The sequence below is a fragment of the Microcebus murinus genome, chromosome 1, assembly GCF_040939455.1.
Source record: "Microcebus murinus isolate Inina chromosome 1, M.murinus_Inina_mat1.0, whole genome shotgun sequence".
Classification (NCBI taxonomy): domain Eukaryota; kingdom Metazoa; phylum Chordata; class Mammalia; order Primates; family Cheirogaleidae; genus Microcebus; species Microcebus murinus.
The window spans coordinates 91,215,641-91,235,506 of record NC_134104.1 but is presented as its reverse complement, the minus strand read 5'-3'; the positions used below and the strand labels follow the sequence as shown (position 1 = coordinate 91,235,506).

Here is a 19,866-nt window from a genome sequence, read left to right as displayed (position 1 = left end):
TGTTTCTTTCTGAATTGTCACCTGGAAATGTATAATGCCCATGAACATCTTAAGGCTTTACAGTCCTGTAGTGAAGAAATCCATTTACTTACACAAGTCTTTTTAGTTAGCACTAGCCATCTACAAAGACAAGTTCAGGAATGCCGCTGGATAATTAGGAATCCAGCTACAAGTAATAGGAACTCAACCTGAGCCATTGTAAGAAAAAGCTGGATATCAGAAAGACAACATGGCAAACAACAAGGAGAATCTCTCTAGGATGTCAGTTTCCATTCTGTTTGTCCACTTGGTGGGCATTCTGCTAACAGTTCAGGACTTGTATTATTCCAACTTAAAGCATCTTCTAACTTCAAATGTAAAATTCCAGGAACCCAGGGAATGACTGGCCTGACTGGAATCGTATGCCCACCACTATGATCAGGTCTGTTAACAGAAGAACATGGAAGGAAGAGAAATAACCACTATAATGAGTGGTACAAAATACTTAGAAAAAATAGGAATAAAAATCACATTGTTCTATAAAAAACAAATGCATATAGAGAGCCAACTGTGTATCCAAAGTTCAGTAGAAGTAATCCTATGTTCCAGGGAATGACAAGGTGTGCTTAAAAGTTTAATAGAATGTTTAAACCTGGCCCCCTTTCCTTCTGTTACTTTTTCCTCTGAATGTATTCCCTTCAAATTGGCCATAATATGGGACTGAAATATTTTAAAATATATTGAAATTTAATTATCAATAGTAAAGATTTATACTCTTTCTTTGCAGATTTTAAATCAGAAGACTTTATTTCAAACCTCTTATTAAGCTTTTTGTTTAGAGGATTCCCCATGTCTCATAAGCTTAAAAAAAATTATTCAATAGACCAGCCAAATGGAAGAGGCTTTTATTTGTAAAGAAATGAACTTACAACTGGTCTACAATATATTATTGTAATATAAACAATATAAATAAATGATCCTGTAGGCCCACTAATCTTCCATCCAGACCCACATGAAACAATGTTACAACAATATTCTATGTGAAAATGTGCAGGTAACAAAGGTGCAATTACAAGCAAGTTTAAGCAGCAGAGTATAAGGTGCTTTAATTTAATAGTTAATGTTGCCATCAACAAACATTTGAATGCTCAATTTTACTTCACTGAATACAGACACAAATATGAAAATCTAAATTCATACACATGCTACTTGTTAATATGAAAGTGCTTTCTTTTTTTAAAAAAATACACCAAATGGACACTTTTTACATAGATCAGGTGTGCTCTTATAATGCAAAATTAACTTCATTTTGAGGAAATACATTTTAAAACCATAGCTATCAACACCAATCTAGGAGCTCTAATGCTAAGAGTACTAAACTATTTCATTTCCTTTAAGGAGGACTCTAATACAATATCCAATGTAAAGAATACATCTATATATAATCTTAACATTTGTTTTTTGTAAAGATAAAGTTTTCTTTCCCCTTGGTGATGCTTTGTTCATCCTGGGTGGATCATCTTTTGAGGTTTTAGTAATATGAAAGTCCTATTTTAGAACAATGGGAGGAACCAAAGGAGGAATTTTAAAAAATGGTTAACATGCACTTGAAGTATCAAAAAAAAAAGAGTTTATCACAACGATTTGCCTTCATTAAAATTACCAACAAAACAATTTTTAATAAAAAGTATAAAAAGTACTGATTTCATAAAGAGGCTTGGAATGCCAGCCACCACTGTCAGTATCCATCCCTGTCCACTGCAGTCTACAAATCCAACCTTCACTGCAACATAATCCTTACTTTGAGGGTAGTTTTCGGAACTTATTTGACTTTCCTTCTCCTTATGGGAAAAACATAAAGACCGAGCTTTTGAATAGGGTAATTGGGAATCTAGTTTAAACAACTTAAAAATTATAATTCTAAAATTATACCATCTTTGCACATTCAGTTGACTTTTTAAAACTTAAGAATCCATATAAAGTATGCAATTGATATTTTAACAGAAAATATTTCAAAAATTAGGTTCACTTTAAAAGTAATTTTTAATCAGTACCATGGAATAATTTTTTAAACCCACATTGACTACTTAGATGTTAGTGTTCCTCTTTTCAATTAGTTTGATAGATTCTAGTATAGCTTCTAACTCAACACTTATTTGAACATTTTCCTACTTTAAAAAGCTGCAACTATGATGCACAAAAGATTTTTAAAATATTTTATATTTTCATTTTGTATCTTTATGGAGAATGTTGGTATCAACTGATGAATATTTAAAGATATGTCAATAGGAATTACAGTGTGATTCACAGAATCCCAGAGTGACAATGGACCTTTATCCAATTAATAACTGACCCTCCCATTCAATGTTACTCCCCAAATACTTGTCAATTCAAGCATGGAACTGTTTTATGTTAACAATTCTGCATTTTAAAGGACACCTTTTTATTATGCAATATATGTGCTTTCTATTACTGATTCTTACACATCTTTAGAAGATGGATATTTTAATAGCCTTAAAATACAATAAAATTTATTTTGTGTACTCTTTCTTGCTTTAAAAACAAAAACAAAAACAAGCCTGTTCCAGTACTCTCCTTTGAGATTTTTCAGTTTTGGAAAGTTGCTACACTGTCAATACTGGGTAAAAAGCTTTTATAGTTAAAAATGTACAGTAGCAACCCTTCATAGACAATATTTGTATGTATTCATATGTTCAGTGCTTAACCAATAAGCAGCACTTGGGGAAATGGCTTCATTTGCTTGTGTGTGTGAATGTTCTACCTTAATCTTTAGGAGAACAATGAAGGTGACCCAGGAAATGGATGCATAATAAATAATCATGTTTTAGCAAAAATTCTTAAGTATAAAATGAACCATTAAAAAGGGAAAGAAGCCGGGCGCGGTGGCTCACGCCTGTAATCCTAGCACTCTGGGAGGCTGAGGCGGGCGGATTGCTCGAGGTCAGGAGTTCGAAACCAGCCTGAGCAAGAGCAAGACCCCGTCTCTACTATAAATAGAAAGAAATTAATTGGCCAACTAATATATATAGAAAATTAGCCGGGCATGGTGGCGCATGCCTGTAGTCCCAGCTACTCGGGAGGCTGAGGCAGGAGGATTGCTTGAGCCCAGGAGTTTGACGTTGCTGTGAGCTAGGCTGATGCCATGGCACTCACTCTAGCCTGGTCAACAAGCAAGACTCTGTCTCAAAAAAAAAAAAAAAAAAAAGGGAAAGAAAAGTTAAGTAGGAGCAACTTTAAAAAAAACCCCATTACATGGCCTAGAGTCATAGTTTTAGAGCTGAGAGGTACCTTAAAGATGATTTAAACTAAAAATCAACATTTTGAGTAGTACAGACACCATATTGTATATTTGCAAGAGGTTAAAAACTAATTGCCCAACGTGTCACACACAGCTAATTAACCAACTGAAAACCCCAGTGTCCACACTGGTGTGTTTTTGTCTTCATTCACAATGTTAATTCAATGAGTTTATTCACCTATTATTTACTATTAAAGTATTAATAGATTATTTACTCATTATTTAATACTATCCAAAACAAAGAAAAAGAATACTTTTTAAGACAAACATCTGGCCAGGCATGGTGGCTCACACCTGTAATCCCAGTACTTTGGGAGGTCAAAGTTGGAGGACTATTTGAGGCCAGGAGACTGAGATCAGTCTGGGTAACACAGCAAGACCCCATCTCTACAAAAAATTTAAAAATTAGCCGAGCGTGGTAGTGTGCACCTGTAGTCCCAGCTACTTGGGAGGCTGAGGCAGGAGGGTCACCTGAGCCCAGGAGTTCGAGGCTGTATTGAGTTATGATTGCACCTCTGCACTCCAGCCTGGATGGCTGAGCAAGACCCTGTCTCTTAAAAAAACAGACTAGCATTCTGAACAAACATTTTAAACACTGGACACTTAGGGTATACTTGAGACAAGACTAAAAAATTCTTTCTAAAATAGGTTGATTTTTTTCACTGATGACTAGAAGCCCCACCACTCTCATAAACACTATCTTTCATCACTGTCAGTTAAAGCTCCACAAAACATGGACTTAACACTGATTACATTCCATAAAGTATACATTTTAGGCCATTAAATAATGGCAATCATCAATCCTTAAGATGATTACTGAAGTAAAGTTAAATGGGTGGTCTAAAAGGACTTAGTACTTTACTCTTATATTTAATTAAAATTATGCCATGTTAGCATAATAGGTATTTTAAAATGTTGTTGATTTTTTTCTAAATTAAAATTCATTCATTACTGTATTTGTTTTAAACAACACATTTTGTTTTCTTTCTATGGATTCATACTGAACAGCACCAATATCACTTATCACTGAGTGCAATAGCTTCAAAAGGCAGTAGAAAAAAATCGTTTTTTTTAGGGTCTAAAGCTTTTAGCTGGAACTTTTGTACCTCCTCTAACATTTCAGATTAAAATTGTCATCTTTAAGTACAATGAAATGTTCACAAGTTATATAAAATGGGAAAAAAAATAAAACATTTGTGGAAAGCATTTCCTGAAAGTTTCCTTAAACATGACACTTGTGAGGGGGGTGTGTGTGTGTGTGTGTTTAAGTAGAATAAAAGAGTTTGCATTAAAGAAGCTGGGCTCCAGATCTAAAAAGGAGGGCATGGACTCCCTTTTAATGTTATGTTTACCACAGTGAAAATTCAGAAAAAGCCAAATGTTTTTCTCCAGAATATGATGGTAATAATTATATTTGTATTAGTGATTTACAACTTTCAAAAAACCCTTCTCTCATAGCATAATTTTAAAATATATTAAATAAGTTCTAAAAAATAATATGCAAAGCTTTGAAAATTCTTAAAAATTTAGGAAACATATTTTCCAAAGAAGGTAATCTAATTTTAAACATTTTTTGGAGAAATGGTTTATATTACTATGAAGGAAACTATATAGTGATGCACTTTATGAACTTCTAACAAATATCTTCCCAATTTTTTTAAAGATGTATAGCTTAACAAGTTGAAATTAAATTTTAGTAAGATTGCATATATACTTTTCCTAACACTGTATTTGTTCTTATCTATATTGAATCACAATCTTTGAGTTGAAATCAAATTCTCTAAATAGATTTATAAAATACCAATTTTGATGAATGTGAGTAAACAGTTCATTTCATGATCCACACTGCCATGCACCAAAGAAACAGAGGTAGGTTTGTGTCTACTGAAATCCAGACTAGAAAAGAGAAACCTATAACTCTTAGTCACCCAATTCTCAGACTAAGATACAACCTAACAAATAAAGTATGATCTTAAAATGCCTTTCTTTATAAAGATTTACAAAGTTGATTTAACTGTGGTATCTGAAAATGGAAACTCTTCTCTGTAATTCTGACAACTCAATTTTAACAACCTTTGAATTTTTGACAAATTTTCTCCAACCATAATAGTTGTCACCTTTTTCAGAAGTCAAAAACCAGAAGCTTGTGTATCACTGGAACTATTAATAGCCATGCTCCTAAGGACAGGGTCACTTGATAAAGAGAGTGAAAGGATGAGTTTGACTACAGGTAAGTCTTGACATATATAAACTATAATCTGTTTATTGCTATAACTGGGATCCAACAATTATAATTTATTATTTTGAAATATTGGTAAAGGCCATATCCATGCTAAACACCTTTGCCTAGTTAATTGTGCTATCCTCTTGGGTCTGGAATGCTTTTCCTATTTGTTTCCTTCTCTACCCTCTACCTTCCTTCTGTTTTCCTATTTGTTTCCACTCCTCTACCCTCCCCAGAAAACCTTCCTCAGGGCCCTAGATACATATGTGGTGCACCAGAAACAGACTGAGCAAACATTTTGCATACATGGGCCAGTTTCCACTACCCAAAGGTTTTACTGAAACATGACTGTTAGGTATTTGACACTCCTGCCCCAGCTGCCTCCTTCCCTAAAATTAGCCTTCACACAAAATCCTTCTAAGGATTTTCAGGAAAAGGCCTCTCTAAGAAGAAAGTTTTCATGCAGTTTTCCTGGGGCTGTCAGAGGCCTTAGGGAAGATAGCTGAGTGAGGCCCTTTCATGCCATTAGCTAATGCTCAATGCCAGTAGGCTGTATGTGTTTCTGCAATTCACCAAGGGTGAGAGTCTTTAAATCACAAAATATAACCAGGCTGTTCTGGTTGAAAATATATCTTTAAAACATTTTAACCATGTGTCCAGTCAGGGATTTCATCCACTGGATATGGCTGTAAGGTCAGCATCATTCAGACCAATCTATTAATATAATGGTTTATTCTTTCAAAAATTGCTTATACACATAAAATATAAGCATATAGTCTAAGACTATATGCCTATATGGCCCCCATTCCATACTTGTGCCATGGCGGTAACCAAAACCCTGAAAATGTAAATAATGGACTTTAAAACATTTAATTGAACAAGCCAGTAGTGAGAGGCACTACAACAGATTTCAAGCTAAGGCTTATATTTCTGAATAGATAGCTGATTATAATTTTATGCTTAATATATGAAAATTAGCCATGTCAAAAGTTATCAAAGCATGGTCATAATACTTGTTTCACACAGTTTTAAGTGTTTCAACACACCAGAAAACAAAAATAAACAGTGGAATGCCTAATAATAAAATTGTTTCTATTTTAAACCAGGCAAAGCATGAATATTCACCTCAGAAGTGCAGAAATTTGTTCAGTTTTGAAATGGGGTTCTAAACTAACAAGAATGGCAGAGTCTCCTTGTCTGCCTCTTTCCCATTCTCAAGCTTCTTCATGAACATTTCTTTCCTCCCATTCCACCTTCTGTACTCCTGGGTGACAGCTCTTAAACTGGGACTAAAAAGAAAAAGTTCTGTTTGCAGTGGTCCCCAACCTTTTTGGCACCAAGGACCAGTTTCATGGAAGACAATTTTTCCATAGACAGGGGTGGGGGTAGGGATGGTTTGGGGATGATTCAAGTGCATTACATTTATCGTGCAGTCAAACTTCTCTGCTAATGATAATCTGTATTTGCAGCCATTCCCAGCACTAGCATCACTGCCTCAGCTCCGCCTCAGACCATCAAGCATTAGATTCTCAAAAGGAGCGCACAACCTAGATACCACACATGTGCAGTTTACAGTAAGGTTCATGCTCCTATGAGAATCTAATGCCACTGCTGATCTGAAAGGAGGCAGAGCTAAGGCAGTGATGTGAGCGATGGGGAGCGGCTGTAAATACAGATGAAGCTTTGCTTGCTTGCTTGCCCGCCATTCATGTCCTGCTGTGCAGCCTAATTTTTAATAGGCCACAGACCAGTTCCAGTCCATGGCCTGGGGCTTGGGGACCACAGGTTTAGAGGATTCCACAGTAAATTAAAAGTACCATCAGGAAAATAGTTATATGCCACAACTATTGGTGACAAAAGGTGACAGGTTTGAGGACAACAGTCTGTCTCATAATACACTGATTATTCAAAGATGCATAGCTGTGTCTTACACATGCCTACACAAGGCTTGATGAATATTAATGTCACATAAAAAATAATTTTTACAAACCAGCTCTCAGTTATTTAACTTCCTAGGAACATAAGGCTTAAAGCAAATAAAATTTCAAACATAACGGGTTTTTTCCCCCAATGGGAAAAGAGTGCAACAGTTTAAAGAAGTCAGAAAATACAAACGTAGGTAGCAAAAATAGGTAGAAACTCCCATGTTCCATTTCTGTTTGTCATTACCTCTCTTCAAAATCTCAAAACAATTATGAATATGAAAGGAAATGAAAATAATCATACTCTCCCCACCTATATCATACTGAAACTATGCCTAAAGCTCAGGAAAGAGGTGGATACCCAGTGTTATCTATATAGCCATTATATATAATTTAAGCTTTGAAATTAAGATGATTGAATCATCTAGAAAGAAATAGCTACAAAAGTAGGAGAACTACCAATGAATAGCAAATGAACCATTTCTAAATAAAACTTCTCACTTAAAAAAAAGTAAGTGCATTTTCTGGGTATGTTTCAAGTGGGAACAACAAAAGACTTGGACTAGTTTTAAGATTGTAAAATTTAAGGTTATACAGTATTCTCCAATAGAAACCCCTTTTGTAAGCCTCTCCTGACTATTAAGACAGTCCTAGGCACAGGGGCTTTCAATAAATATAAAATGACTGACATTAGGAGAAGGGAGTAAATAAAAGAAGAACCTAGAACGTAGTTCAAAATTAATATGTTAAAGGCCATAGATAATATAGTTGTGGGAAGTAATTATTACTGTTAGAATCTATCCCCAAATAATCAATTTTGTATTCATTATGGATAATGTATGAGTAGTTTTAATACCAGGGGAGATTTTCCTTTGTGCCTCCCTCTCTCATACCCAGTGGGCCACCTCTTATTAATGCTTAGCTATTATTTGTATTCTGAAATTTCAAGATGAGGGGGAAAGTCAAGCATATGACTTGCATAAGCTCTGTCACAATGATTAACTGCTAATAAATGAAAACTGATTATAGAATACCTAGCTTTCCTTGGAACTTTAATCCAATAATTAAAAATGTGATATGTAACATAGACTACAAGCTATTGTAGGTCTGGAACATGAGCCTTATATTACATACTCTAATCCTACACATAACTATCAGTAAACATCTTTTTTTGAAACATTACTACACAAAGAATCCCACAAAGCATACATTCAAACAAGAGGCATCTAAAGATTAAAAAAATTACCCGCTGTATTTTTGTATAAAAATAATCAACATTCTCTAATGTACACAAAGCCAAAAGATAAATATAATATCTGTGATGTCTTCAGGGACATCTTTAGTCTTCTACTAGCTCAACATAATCTTTTTGAAAAGAGCAGTGAAAATGACTGAAACTCATGGACTCTTTTTTCCCCACTTAAATGAACTTCTGCCAAATATCCATGTATGTTCCTTTAATTATTAAAATATCTCAATAATATGGTAAAGATATAAGAAAAGATTAAAACAAAACCTTCATAATCTTTTCAAATAAAATTTTTGATGTCCAGGACTATAATGCTCTCAGGGCTCCCACAATTTTATTTTAGTGTCATAATTCTATGAAACACTGTTCAGTGAAAGGTTTTGCTCTAATAAAATTTTTTTCTCTAAAACATGTACATAAAAAATTAGATCTGACCATCTAAGAGAAATCACTTGGTAAGTACTTTGAGGAAGCATGCAAGGGTTTATTAAAGGAAAACAGAATGTGCATTCTAGCTAGACCCAGCATGTTCAACATTAGAAAACAAATCCAAAGAGCAACCACATACCGCTACAAACTATTTCTGTACCAAAAAAGGTTGTGCACTGGTTCATAGGTATAATCATATTACGCCTTCATCAGTGCAGAGGAGCACAGACATATGAAAGATAATTAATATGAATCAGTATGTTCTGAGAGTCAATTTATTTGTTAGGCAAATAAGTGTTAGTCCTTATTTGATGGGCCAATTTTATGGGGTTTTTCCCCTTTTTCTAGTATATGTAAAACTGGAAAAAATTCAGAATATTAATGCTCTCTGAATAGTACTTCAATTGTCTATTTATTCCTTATTATGCCTCACCTTTTAACTATATCCCTTTGGGTGAAAAAGAACAGCATTTATCACTTCTTCTACATTAAGGTTTCTCAACCTTGGCACTACTGACATTTTGGATCAGAAAATTCTTTGTTGTGGAGGGCTATCCTGTGTACTGTAGGATATTTAGCAACATCTCTGGCCTCCATCTACTGGACACCAGTAACAACCCTCCCCTGAACTGAACCCCGAGCTGGGACACCCAAAATGTTTATAGACATTGCCAGATGTGCCCTGGGGAGCAGAACTGACCTCCATTGAGAACCACTGCTCTAAATGTACAAAAACTAAGAGGAAAATTAACTTTCTCAGTTAACCCAAACTCTTGGTCAAGTTGGGAACAGAAACCAACTCTTCTGACTTCCAGATCAGTATTGTTTGTGGTAAAACACAATCTCTTTTTTATGGACAAAGCATTTGTCTGTAAGATATGTTTTTTTTTAAATGCACACTTGATTTCATTGCATACAATTCTGTCACTGGACTCCTAAATTATTCCATAACATATCTCTTATAACAACCTTTAAAAAACTAGTAGGGTAGAAAAATGTATAAGAACACCAAATCAAAGAGAAGAAATGTAAATCATTAAATTACATTTAAAAGGATTCTTTATATTAATGATAAACATCACCCTTAAAAAAATTATCTAGTATAACACATTTCTTTGAAAAATATCATGGCCCTCTATAGCAAGTCTTTCAATGTTGCATGTAACCTGGAAAATTAATTTCATTGACGTTGGTTAATTATGAAATGTATGATGAATTATTATATCTGTAGAAGAAATGTCAGCATTTGATGCAGAGATCCCAATGTGCTTGGCTATCCACCATAATAAGTGTAATATTCTAGGCCAACTTAGGCCTTTACCTTACAAGTCAGCTTGAGAGGAGTAAAATTGCTGTTACATCACAGCTTCATGTTTTTGTTACGATTCCTTCAGAGAGTTGATGCGTGCACAGATCTTTAGGGCGGGGCCTAACTTGATATTCATTGCACTCATGAGATGGTCTTCTTTTAACAAGAGGAGGGCCTGTCCATCAATCTCTTGTGCTCTGAACTCATCTGCGATATCCTGGCAGCCTGGAATTTGATCAGAGAAAGGAAATTAGAATTAAATATCAACAATCAGACATTACTCCTAACAGTCACAGTCAAGCTCTCACTGGATCTGAGAATCTGAAATACAGGCTGAGAAACAAATGAAATTTATTTATGGTAGTCTTGGACTTACTCTTGAAGAAGACAGTTCTTGTTGGCATTCTGAAAATAAGAATTAATTCAAATTCCATTTAAAACAATATGCTTGGAATTCTTTCTCTAAAAACAATACTACAGAAATAATTAGTAAGAGTCAGGTAAAAATGCACAAACCTCTCAGTCTAGATATATTTCTTGCTTGAAAAAGACTATAATGCCATCCCAAAGCATTCCACACATATAACAGGTTTGAGTTAACTAGTTATTGTATCTCATAAACTCATCTTTGTATAATATATCTTTCACATATAGGTAGAGAAGAATAACATATAATATTCTGCCATTTAAATAACAATCTAGAAATATTTCCTCAAGCATCAGAGTACCACTTTCAATGTCATTTGTACCTTATTCTAATTTCTGAACTTCAATTGCCAAGCACATCTAAAATATTTTTATTGTTCATGCAGGACAGAAAAAAATCCCTCAAAATTATAGCATCGATCTATTGCAATACTACTGAAATAAATATATTGTGTTGCTCGACTTGTAATTTCAACTTCAGATCTTAGTATCACTGGACTCATCTCCACTTTTAGTAATAAAAATTCTCATTGGAATTATGAGCTTGCTGAATAATCTCCTGCCAAATAACCAATATTTAAATTCTCAGTCCGAACCAGGTGCTTTAGCAAGTAACAGTGCTTGTATCTACCTGAACCCCAAATGTTTTAACTGCCTACCAAATTTTGCATGTCCAGGTTACTCAATAAACTTCCCCATTAAAGGTAAAGAAACCAACTGGGAAGGTAATGAATTAAGGAGCCAAGAGAGGAGAGAATGTAAAAATGGAGGCTTCCTTATGAGACACTAACATTATAAAAATAAATTTAAGAATAAAAACTAATAGCTTGAGTCTTTTTTACTCAGATCAGCATTCAAAGGGAAAACATAAAAAGATAATGAAAATGGTTATATTATATTAATACTTTTGATATCACAATACTGCTAGAATGATTATCCTTTCTATTACAAATATAGCCCCCTCCTGTTTATATAAGATAATGATGTGTCCCTTATAACCCCAGCACTAAGCACAAAGCACTATAGGTGGTGAATATATATATTTATGAATAAGTGAAGGACTGAATGAGTGAATAAATAGTATACAAAAAAAATAATCTGCCACAAAAGAGCTACCTGTAAGAGTAATACAAACATTTTTTTCCTTGGTTCAGTTATGTGGCCATCTTTTTTCTTGGTTTTATTTCTTTTCCCATGTCCTCTGTTAGTTGTATCTTTACTGTTTCCTATACAGTAGCCAGCTTTTCAATTTCCATTTTAATAATTTCTCAGACTTCTAAAAACTGACATTTCAATACTCTCTACAAAATTTTTATGCTTTTGCCCATTTACCATATAAAAGAAACTACACAGTTGAAATGGGATTACTCACCACAGAAAAGCCCCTTTTCTTTTCCCAGAGGTAGCTCTCAACAAAACTGGGTAGACAAAACTGACTAATCTTGCATCTAGTTGTGACTTCATCCTTCTTTTTATGAAAGAACTAATGTTCTTCTCTCTTCAGTCTTACTTATAAGAACACAAGAAGGAAAAGAAAAGAGAGAAAGAGAGGGTAGGGCTTAGATTCAGAAAACAGGAGCAATGAGAAGTAATGAGGACCATAAGAGCTACATTTGGGAACAGAAATAAGGAGTTCTCCATGAGGAAAATACATATTATGTTCTTATTCCTCTGTATTGTAAAATTCCTCTTCAAATGCCTTCTTGTAGGTGGACAGTAAGTGTATTAGCAAAATAATAAAAAACAAAAAAAGTGTTTTGGGAAACAGCATGATCAAATAGGAATGTAATTCCTAGAATGGAAGAAGCTTAATGAGAAAAAGAAAAGGATGCATTATCATCAGAATTTTAGATCATAACTTTTTTAGGCCAACCACAAAAAATGTGCAGTTAACATTAGTATTGAAATGAGAAAATGACTTCCAAAAAAATAAAAGCAAAAGTATGCTTCCAGAAACTCATTAGAGAAAAACATATTTAAAAAAAATTTTTAAGTGCTCAAGGTATACTCGGCTACCGTTCTGTAAGTTTCTGACATTAACAGCTACTTCTGTAAAATGGCTAGAGCCCAGGGACGTGTATAAAACATACACACTAACTGAAGTACTAGTCAACTCAACTAGCTTCACCTCAACAAAAGCAAGTGCAGTGTAGCTCTCAGTATGGTCACCTGGACCTCTGTACATAAGTCCCAACTGAACTTCACAAGTGTCCAAAGTCACTTTTCCAGCTAAACTCCAAACACCCTGCACAAAAACTGACCTCAGTGAAGTTTGTGAAAAGATAGCACTTGCTACCCAAGACTACAGAATAAACAAGTCCCAATACTGGTATTACAAAAACCAGTAAATAGTTATATTTTAAAAAAATAATTCCCACTTCATATACCTACAGAGAAATCTGTGGATTCACAGGTCAATAAATATAGGATAAAATGATCTTTGTAAAAGAGAGTTCACCTTATCAAGGAAGAGTTAAATAAGACAACCTGTAGTTGACTGAAAATAAGAATTGTTCCTGTAGAGAACTTTTTAATGCGCAAAAAATTAGAAGACAGTAATTTTTCATTCTTGTAACAGCTCTGAGATTTGAGCATACTTTGCATACAAGCTCTAACATAGTCCCATTAGGATGATACACAAAGAGAAGGGAAAATTGGAGGAGTCAATATAGGTGCCCTGATTAAAGAGGGAAGGACACCTAACTGGAAAGAAACAAATTTTACAAGATTATAAACTTTACAAGTTTGTTCATTCTATGAGAAAAACCTGGGAGATTACTCAGGGAAAACAAATGGCCCTAAATGAGCTGAAAGAAGCACAAAAGGAAATTTATAAAGTCCAGAGGAGCAGAAAGAAATGAATATAAGGCATTTTCTGATATGAGATTTACCTTAAGCTATAGGCACTGTTCAGAGAAAACTTTAAAAAAGGTAATATAACTAAACATACAAATAAGCTTATTTTGGCCTGTCAAAGCAGTTTAGAAACACTCCCATTTCATCAGTAAAGAAAAAGTTATATTAAGCAGATTCTAAAACAGTACCATATAATTCTAAATTATACAACAGTAGTCTCTTTTTTGTGAAATGTAATGTTCTCTAACCAACTGACAACAAAATTGTCTAGATGAATTCAATAAAACAAACATCTCAAGTTATAAGTGATAATAAGCTGCATTTTTTAAATGAAGCAAGAATGAGACAAAGGAATTAGCCTTTGTTCTAATAAAGCAGCCAAGAGTAGCCACGTGGCAAATGGATGCTGGGGAAAATGAGCCCTAAAAGAACCATACAAAGTGATGGAAGAATCAGCACCATCATTTGTTAATTATTTGGGCAACTACTTTCCTCAGGATATAAACCAACTCTTCTCCCCAAAGGAAAAGAAATACTTCCCCTAAATGAGAAATCAGGCTCACAGGCAAACCACATGCCCCACGTGAAAGATTGAAACTACTTCCGAAGATGACAGAATCAGAGTCCAGTCCCAGGTGATCAATATAGACTCCAATGTTAATTCTCAAAATAGGTACACTGGTCTAAAAACTAAAATGTTTCATAAATATTTAAACTACAGCCAATGAAGATTCACCATCCTCTAATACATCAAGTTTAAAGCAGATTCTAAAAACCCACCTGGTCACCAATTAACTCAGACCTAAGTTTTCTTAGGTGCATGGTTAAAATCTTCCCACAAAGAAAGTATTCCCACTTTAAACAATTCCACCTTTCTTCAAAAGTGACTGTATTTTTGTTTTCTTTTAAAATTATTTAGCACTTCTAAAACAAGATACTGATAAAATAATTTAATAAAATTTCATTGAGTTCTGTATATGAGGTAAAAATGGGTGACAGATTTTTTTAAACTCTTATTTCTGAATATATTTTCTTGCACAGCATACTAACTACAAGTTTGCATCTGAAACTTTAGTTTCCTTCACAGAAAGATTAATTACCAACAATAATTAATTACCTTAATTTTAATAAGTCTGGTAGACAAGCTCAAATGGGATATATTCTTCTGGAAAGCTTGTATCAAGAGAAATGGTATAATTCACAATAATACCAAAGGGAACAAAAATATTTTTTTAAAACTCCCCATTTTCCGTATTCAAAAGGTCAAAGTGAACGATAAGATTTGCTAATTTAAAAAAATTTAAATATATGTCTTAACATATATAACCAGTGTGGGTCTCATCATGAGCAAAGGTGTAGCTGTCTTTAGTAGCTAGCCCTTTTGAGAAAGTAGATACAAAAGATTATTGTTGTATTAAAGAAAAAAGATAGAGACTTAAGTTGATGGAAAGAGTATCCAAATGAGAGTTAGAACAAGAAAACATAAATAAGAAAGTTACCCTCAATATTAGAATGAATACCACAACTAAATTTCAGCTGTCTACTTGAAAAATAAAATTTCAGAAGGGCTCTTCATGTTTACTTATTGAAAAGAATCTAAGAGTGCAGCTTCCATTAAAAGAACTAGCTTGATTTTTTTTAAAAAAAGAAAAAGTTAACTATATTCTAAAAGGTCTTGATTAGCTTTCAAAAATGTAAAGAAAAAATATAGCCTCTCTTATTTCAATTTTTTAAAAAGGTTAAATTAGGAAATAAGAATAGAATAGAAAAATAGAAGAGCAGAAGGGAAGAAGTGTCTGACTCAATCTCTCTACTGACCTCTCGAGAGAAATCAGACTGAAGAGAAGAGAGCACCTTTAATATCTTCACCAGCTGAGGTGTCACGGCAGAAGCAGGACTAGTCAGTTTTTATCGACTTGGGGGGGTATGAGAAAATACCCAGTTGTGCTGAGGGAATAAGCAAGAGGAAACAGATCACATTTCAATAGCAAATGCCATTTAACTCGTACATACACACAGTACTTCTCTAGCCCTTTTGTGCAAAAGGTGTGGATGGATCTAACATCATTCTTCTGTGTGAAGGCACAAGAAAAATATTAAGACCAAAGTGATAAATTACATACCAGGCAAAGAATGGATAAAGGCCCAAACATCATCGACTGTCCATATAGATGGCTCTGTTTGTGCAACTGGTAGCAAGTCATTGTTCTCTGGCATTTTCCGAATTCTCACATCCCGAAGCTCACGTTCTCTTTCCCGTTCACTCTGCCTGCGCAGACGAGTTGTCATAGCAGATGGCACAGAATCTTCATGAGAAGCCAAGTCTTCTTCTGCAGATGGATAAGTAATTGGAAGCTGGAAAATGTAGTACAAGTAAAATACAGCATTGCACTTTCCTTGCATTTCTGAAAAGGGTATTGTACAGTGAAGCAAGGTTTCTACAGACCTGCCTAAGGATATGTTCTCTTGCTGCCCCATCAGGGCCACTTGGACGGCGGCCACGATGACCAAGACTTTGATTATCAGGCTTACGATTCCAACGACTAAGTGCAAATTTTTTAGAACAGCTAACATTGTACCTAAGAAATTCAAGTAAAAAAAAAAAAAATTAAATGATACATGGGACACTCCATTTAGTATTTAACTATGACTTTAAAGTATAACTCTGAACTGGTAAGTACCAAATATGTCAATAATGATTGTAATACCTCATAAACTATATTGTTCAATGTATTTACTTATGCTAAAGGTCAAAAAATGGCCTCTGTGTATATAATATATCTCTTACTATAATACTAGACATCTGTAACAAGATATTGGTATTTTCTCCTGATTATAGAATGACAATGGGAAACTTTCTGCAAACTACAGAGGATAACCAATTTCCATCACAGCAAAAATTATTCAGGGTTTCAGGAGAAAAAGAAGCTATGCAGTAACTATTTAGATGTTTATTCAAACTTATATTTTTCCAATTAATAACTTCCAAAGAAAGATTAATAAAAAGAGGTGAATATAGTAGGGGGAGGATCTCAAGCAGCTTGTAAAAGAGTTTCCAAATATTATTAAATTCAAAGAGTAAAAATGTGAAGTAGAGATTTTAAAGAGATATTAAAAGTTAAACAAGGAATTCATTGCTCCCATATTCAGGAAACTCAGAAGTATATAATTATTTTAAATTGGCTGAAAGATTACTTTTTCTTTTAGCGAAATAGATTGGCTAATATTTTTGAACATAGACATTTATAAGGCATAGTGACAGCGTAAAAGAGTCCTATGCCGTTTAATGGGTTCCAAAGCACTAGAACAAGAATGGGCATAATTTTCTATTAGGACCATAGAGTAAATATTTTAGGTTTTGTGGGCCATACAAGTCTCTATCACAACTACCCAACTCTGCCATTGTAGTGTGAAAGCCATAGAAAATATTGAATAAGCAAGGCTATGTCCCAGTAAAACTTTCAGCAACACTGAAATATAAATTTCCACATTATTTTCATGTCACAAAATATTGTTCTGATTTTTTTCCAACGACTTAAAAATTTTAAAACCATCCTTAGCTCAAGGGCCATACGAAAAATAAGCAGCAAGAAGGACCTGGCCTGGGCAAGTGTAAGTATGCTAACCCCTCCCTAGAAAGAAAAGTGAAAAGAAATTATTTAAGAAACAAATTTCTGAAAAGCTATGGAAAAGTTAAGCAAAATATATGCAGTTCCTCTTTATTTACACATATGAAACTGCCTCTGTAACTTATTTTAAAACCTCTTTTGCTCTAAGAGAAGTATAAGGATAAATCCCAATTAATACTACTATTGATATCTATTTTCGGACCAACATGCAGACATCAAAATAACTTTTCCTCACCTACATTTTATGAAAATATCAAGAGATGGCAATAAGGAGTTCTATGAGAATGAATAGGCTATTTTCCCTATAACAGTATAAGTGTCCTGATGGCCACTTCATTTTACTCTATAACCTTAAAACAATTCAACAAGCTCTTGCTGTGTTTATTATGTGCTTATTTGTGGGCTCAGCAGTATACATTTCTTTTTTCCATTTATATCAACTGACAAAACTTCTTTACCCATTGAGACAAGAACAGAGAAGAAACTAGCTTTATACTTGATATCTAGACCCTAAATATTTAGCTATTGAAGATAGCTAAGCAGATACATAAATACCAGCAGTTCTTCCCTCCCTTAATTCATCCTTCCCTCCTTGCTCTCTCATCCACATTTTCTATGTTAGCACCCCTAACCTGCTAGAAAGGCTCACCTAAAGGAATAGTAATGCGACAACTCATCTACGGGAGAAGAGTGGATGGTAACATTAAATGTCCTGAAATATTTCTAAATAGTCAAGGAATTTCAAATACTCTGAAAGGCAGTCCTTTTCTCAAGTTTTCAGTTTTTAATGACTTAGAATCAGACAGCCACTGTTCTTTCTTGTAGTATATGCAAACTAGAAAATTCAAGTTAACATATGAGTTTTGTAATTTGATTATAGGTACATTATTACATCAAACATATCCGAACAACAGATTGACAACTGAAACAATGAATTCACCTTTGGAGGAAAACACTTCTATTACTTAACATAAGTATATTTTGGAAGCATCCATACAAAATAAAATGTTCAAGCAAGAAATTCCCTGGATGTGTATACAATCAAGATTTTAAATTCTTTGAGAGAATAATCATTTTTTTGAACAGAGAAACAAATTTCAAAATAATCAATTTGTGCATACACTTCAACTTCAGTGATAAATATCTATACTATTAGGATTTACTATCAGAATCAGAGTGAGTTTTTTAAAATGTAGAGTAAACTTGGCAATTACAAGATTAATAAAGACTAAACATTTCTTTTGCTATTAATACTATTACCTATAATAATTACTATTAACAGGCCAGGCGTGGTGGCTCACACCTATAATCCTAGCACTCTGGGAGGCCAAGGCAGGAGGATCGCTCAAGGTCAGGAGTTTGAGACCAGCCTGAGCAAGAGCAAGACCCCGTCTCTACTAAAAATAAAAGAAATTAGCTGGATAACTAAAAATATATAGAGAAAAAAATTAGCTGGGCATGCTGGCGCATGCCTGTAGTCCCAGCTACTCAGGAGGCTGAGGCAGGAGGATCTCTTGAGCCTAGGAGTTTGTGGTTGCTATGAGAGCTAGGCCGACACCACGGCACCCTAGCCCGGGCAACAGAGCCAGACTCTGTCTCAAATAATAATAATAATTATTATTATTATAATTACTATTAACAATACTAATTCAGAAGAGACAGGTATTTTGTTGTCTGGTAATGTTAACAATGTGGAGAACTTATGCTATAGCTGTCCCATTTAGAAATCTAAATAAATAGGATACAGTTCAAACCAATGAAAACACTTTAAAACTGAACAAAGTAAATCCAGGTATTTCAATATTGATAAAACAAATATTGGTTTCAATCCTTTAAGGATTAGTATTCTATAATATCCTCGTCATTTCACTGAAGAGATGCTCCTAAGCATATTCTTACCACTAGGGGATTGCTACCTTAATATTAGATTATACTGTGAAACTGATTTTAAGTGTTATGAAGTATTAGTTTTTATATTATAACTACACCAAAGTAGCTCCAGATAATGCCTATTTATATTATTCATCTATATCATAATATCTAGGTGTGATGGTAAAATATCCAAGGGTTTTCTGGTTTTGCTGTAGTGATTGCTGGTTTATCCCTTTAGGAAATTCAAGAGCACAGAAATACCTTTTGGCACATGACATAGTGCAGAATCGTTTTGACCGCAAAAATTCATTAGCATATCCCATTTTCCCACAGAATTCACACTTGAGCAACTCACTGTCCATTTCTTCTAATGTCTCTAAAAAAGAAGGAAACAAACAAAAAATTCCAAAAATTTAATTGTGGCAAATTTTCTTTTAGCCTATCCTTTAGTTGGACACAGCTAGCTTTTTAATACATAGCCACTGTGATAGGACAAACTCTTCAAAAACAACCATTTCCACTAATTCCCTCTTGCTTCTGCTGCATCAAAATTATATGAGTTTTCTTTCTCTCTATATAACCATAACATTTGTAAAGGTTCATTTTACTTAGAATCTACCTAAAATACGCAAACAACTTTATAAATACTGAA

The 19,866-nt window shown here is 34.1% G+C and overlaps 1 protein-coding gene across 6 annotated transcripts in view; it reads right to left on the bottom strand.

Annotated features, from left to right (window-relative positions):
* Positions 1 to 8,483: 8,483 nt before the first annotated feature.
* PHC3 (polyhomeotic homolog 3) overlaps positions 8,484 to 19,866 on the bottom strand; it is a 76,810-nt gene continuing 65,427 nt past the window's right edge. For 3 of the 6 annotated variants that reach the window (XM_012779257.3, XM_012779261.3, XM_012779259.3), the window contains 4 exons: positions 19,476 to 19,590; positions 16,160 to 16,292; positions 15,837 to 16,068; positions 8,484 to 10,656 (listed from right to left, as the gene is read on the bottom strand). In XM_012779257.3, coding sequence (XP_012634711.1) covers positions 10,502 to 10,656; positions 15,837 to 16,068; positions 16,160 to 16,292; positions 19,476 to 19,590 — 635 coding nt within the window. In that variant the 3' untranslated portion in view covers positions 8,484 to 10,501. Of the gene's footprint in view, positions 10,657 to 15,531; positions 15,661 to 15,836; positions 16,069 to 16,159; positions 16,293 to 19,475; positions 19,591 to 19,866 lie in introns of those variants that run through there. The other 3 variants (XM_012779263.3, XM_076003932.1, XR_001157671.3) reach the window with 2 other exon arrangements.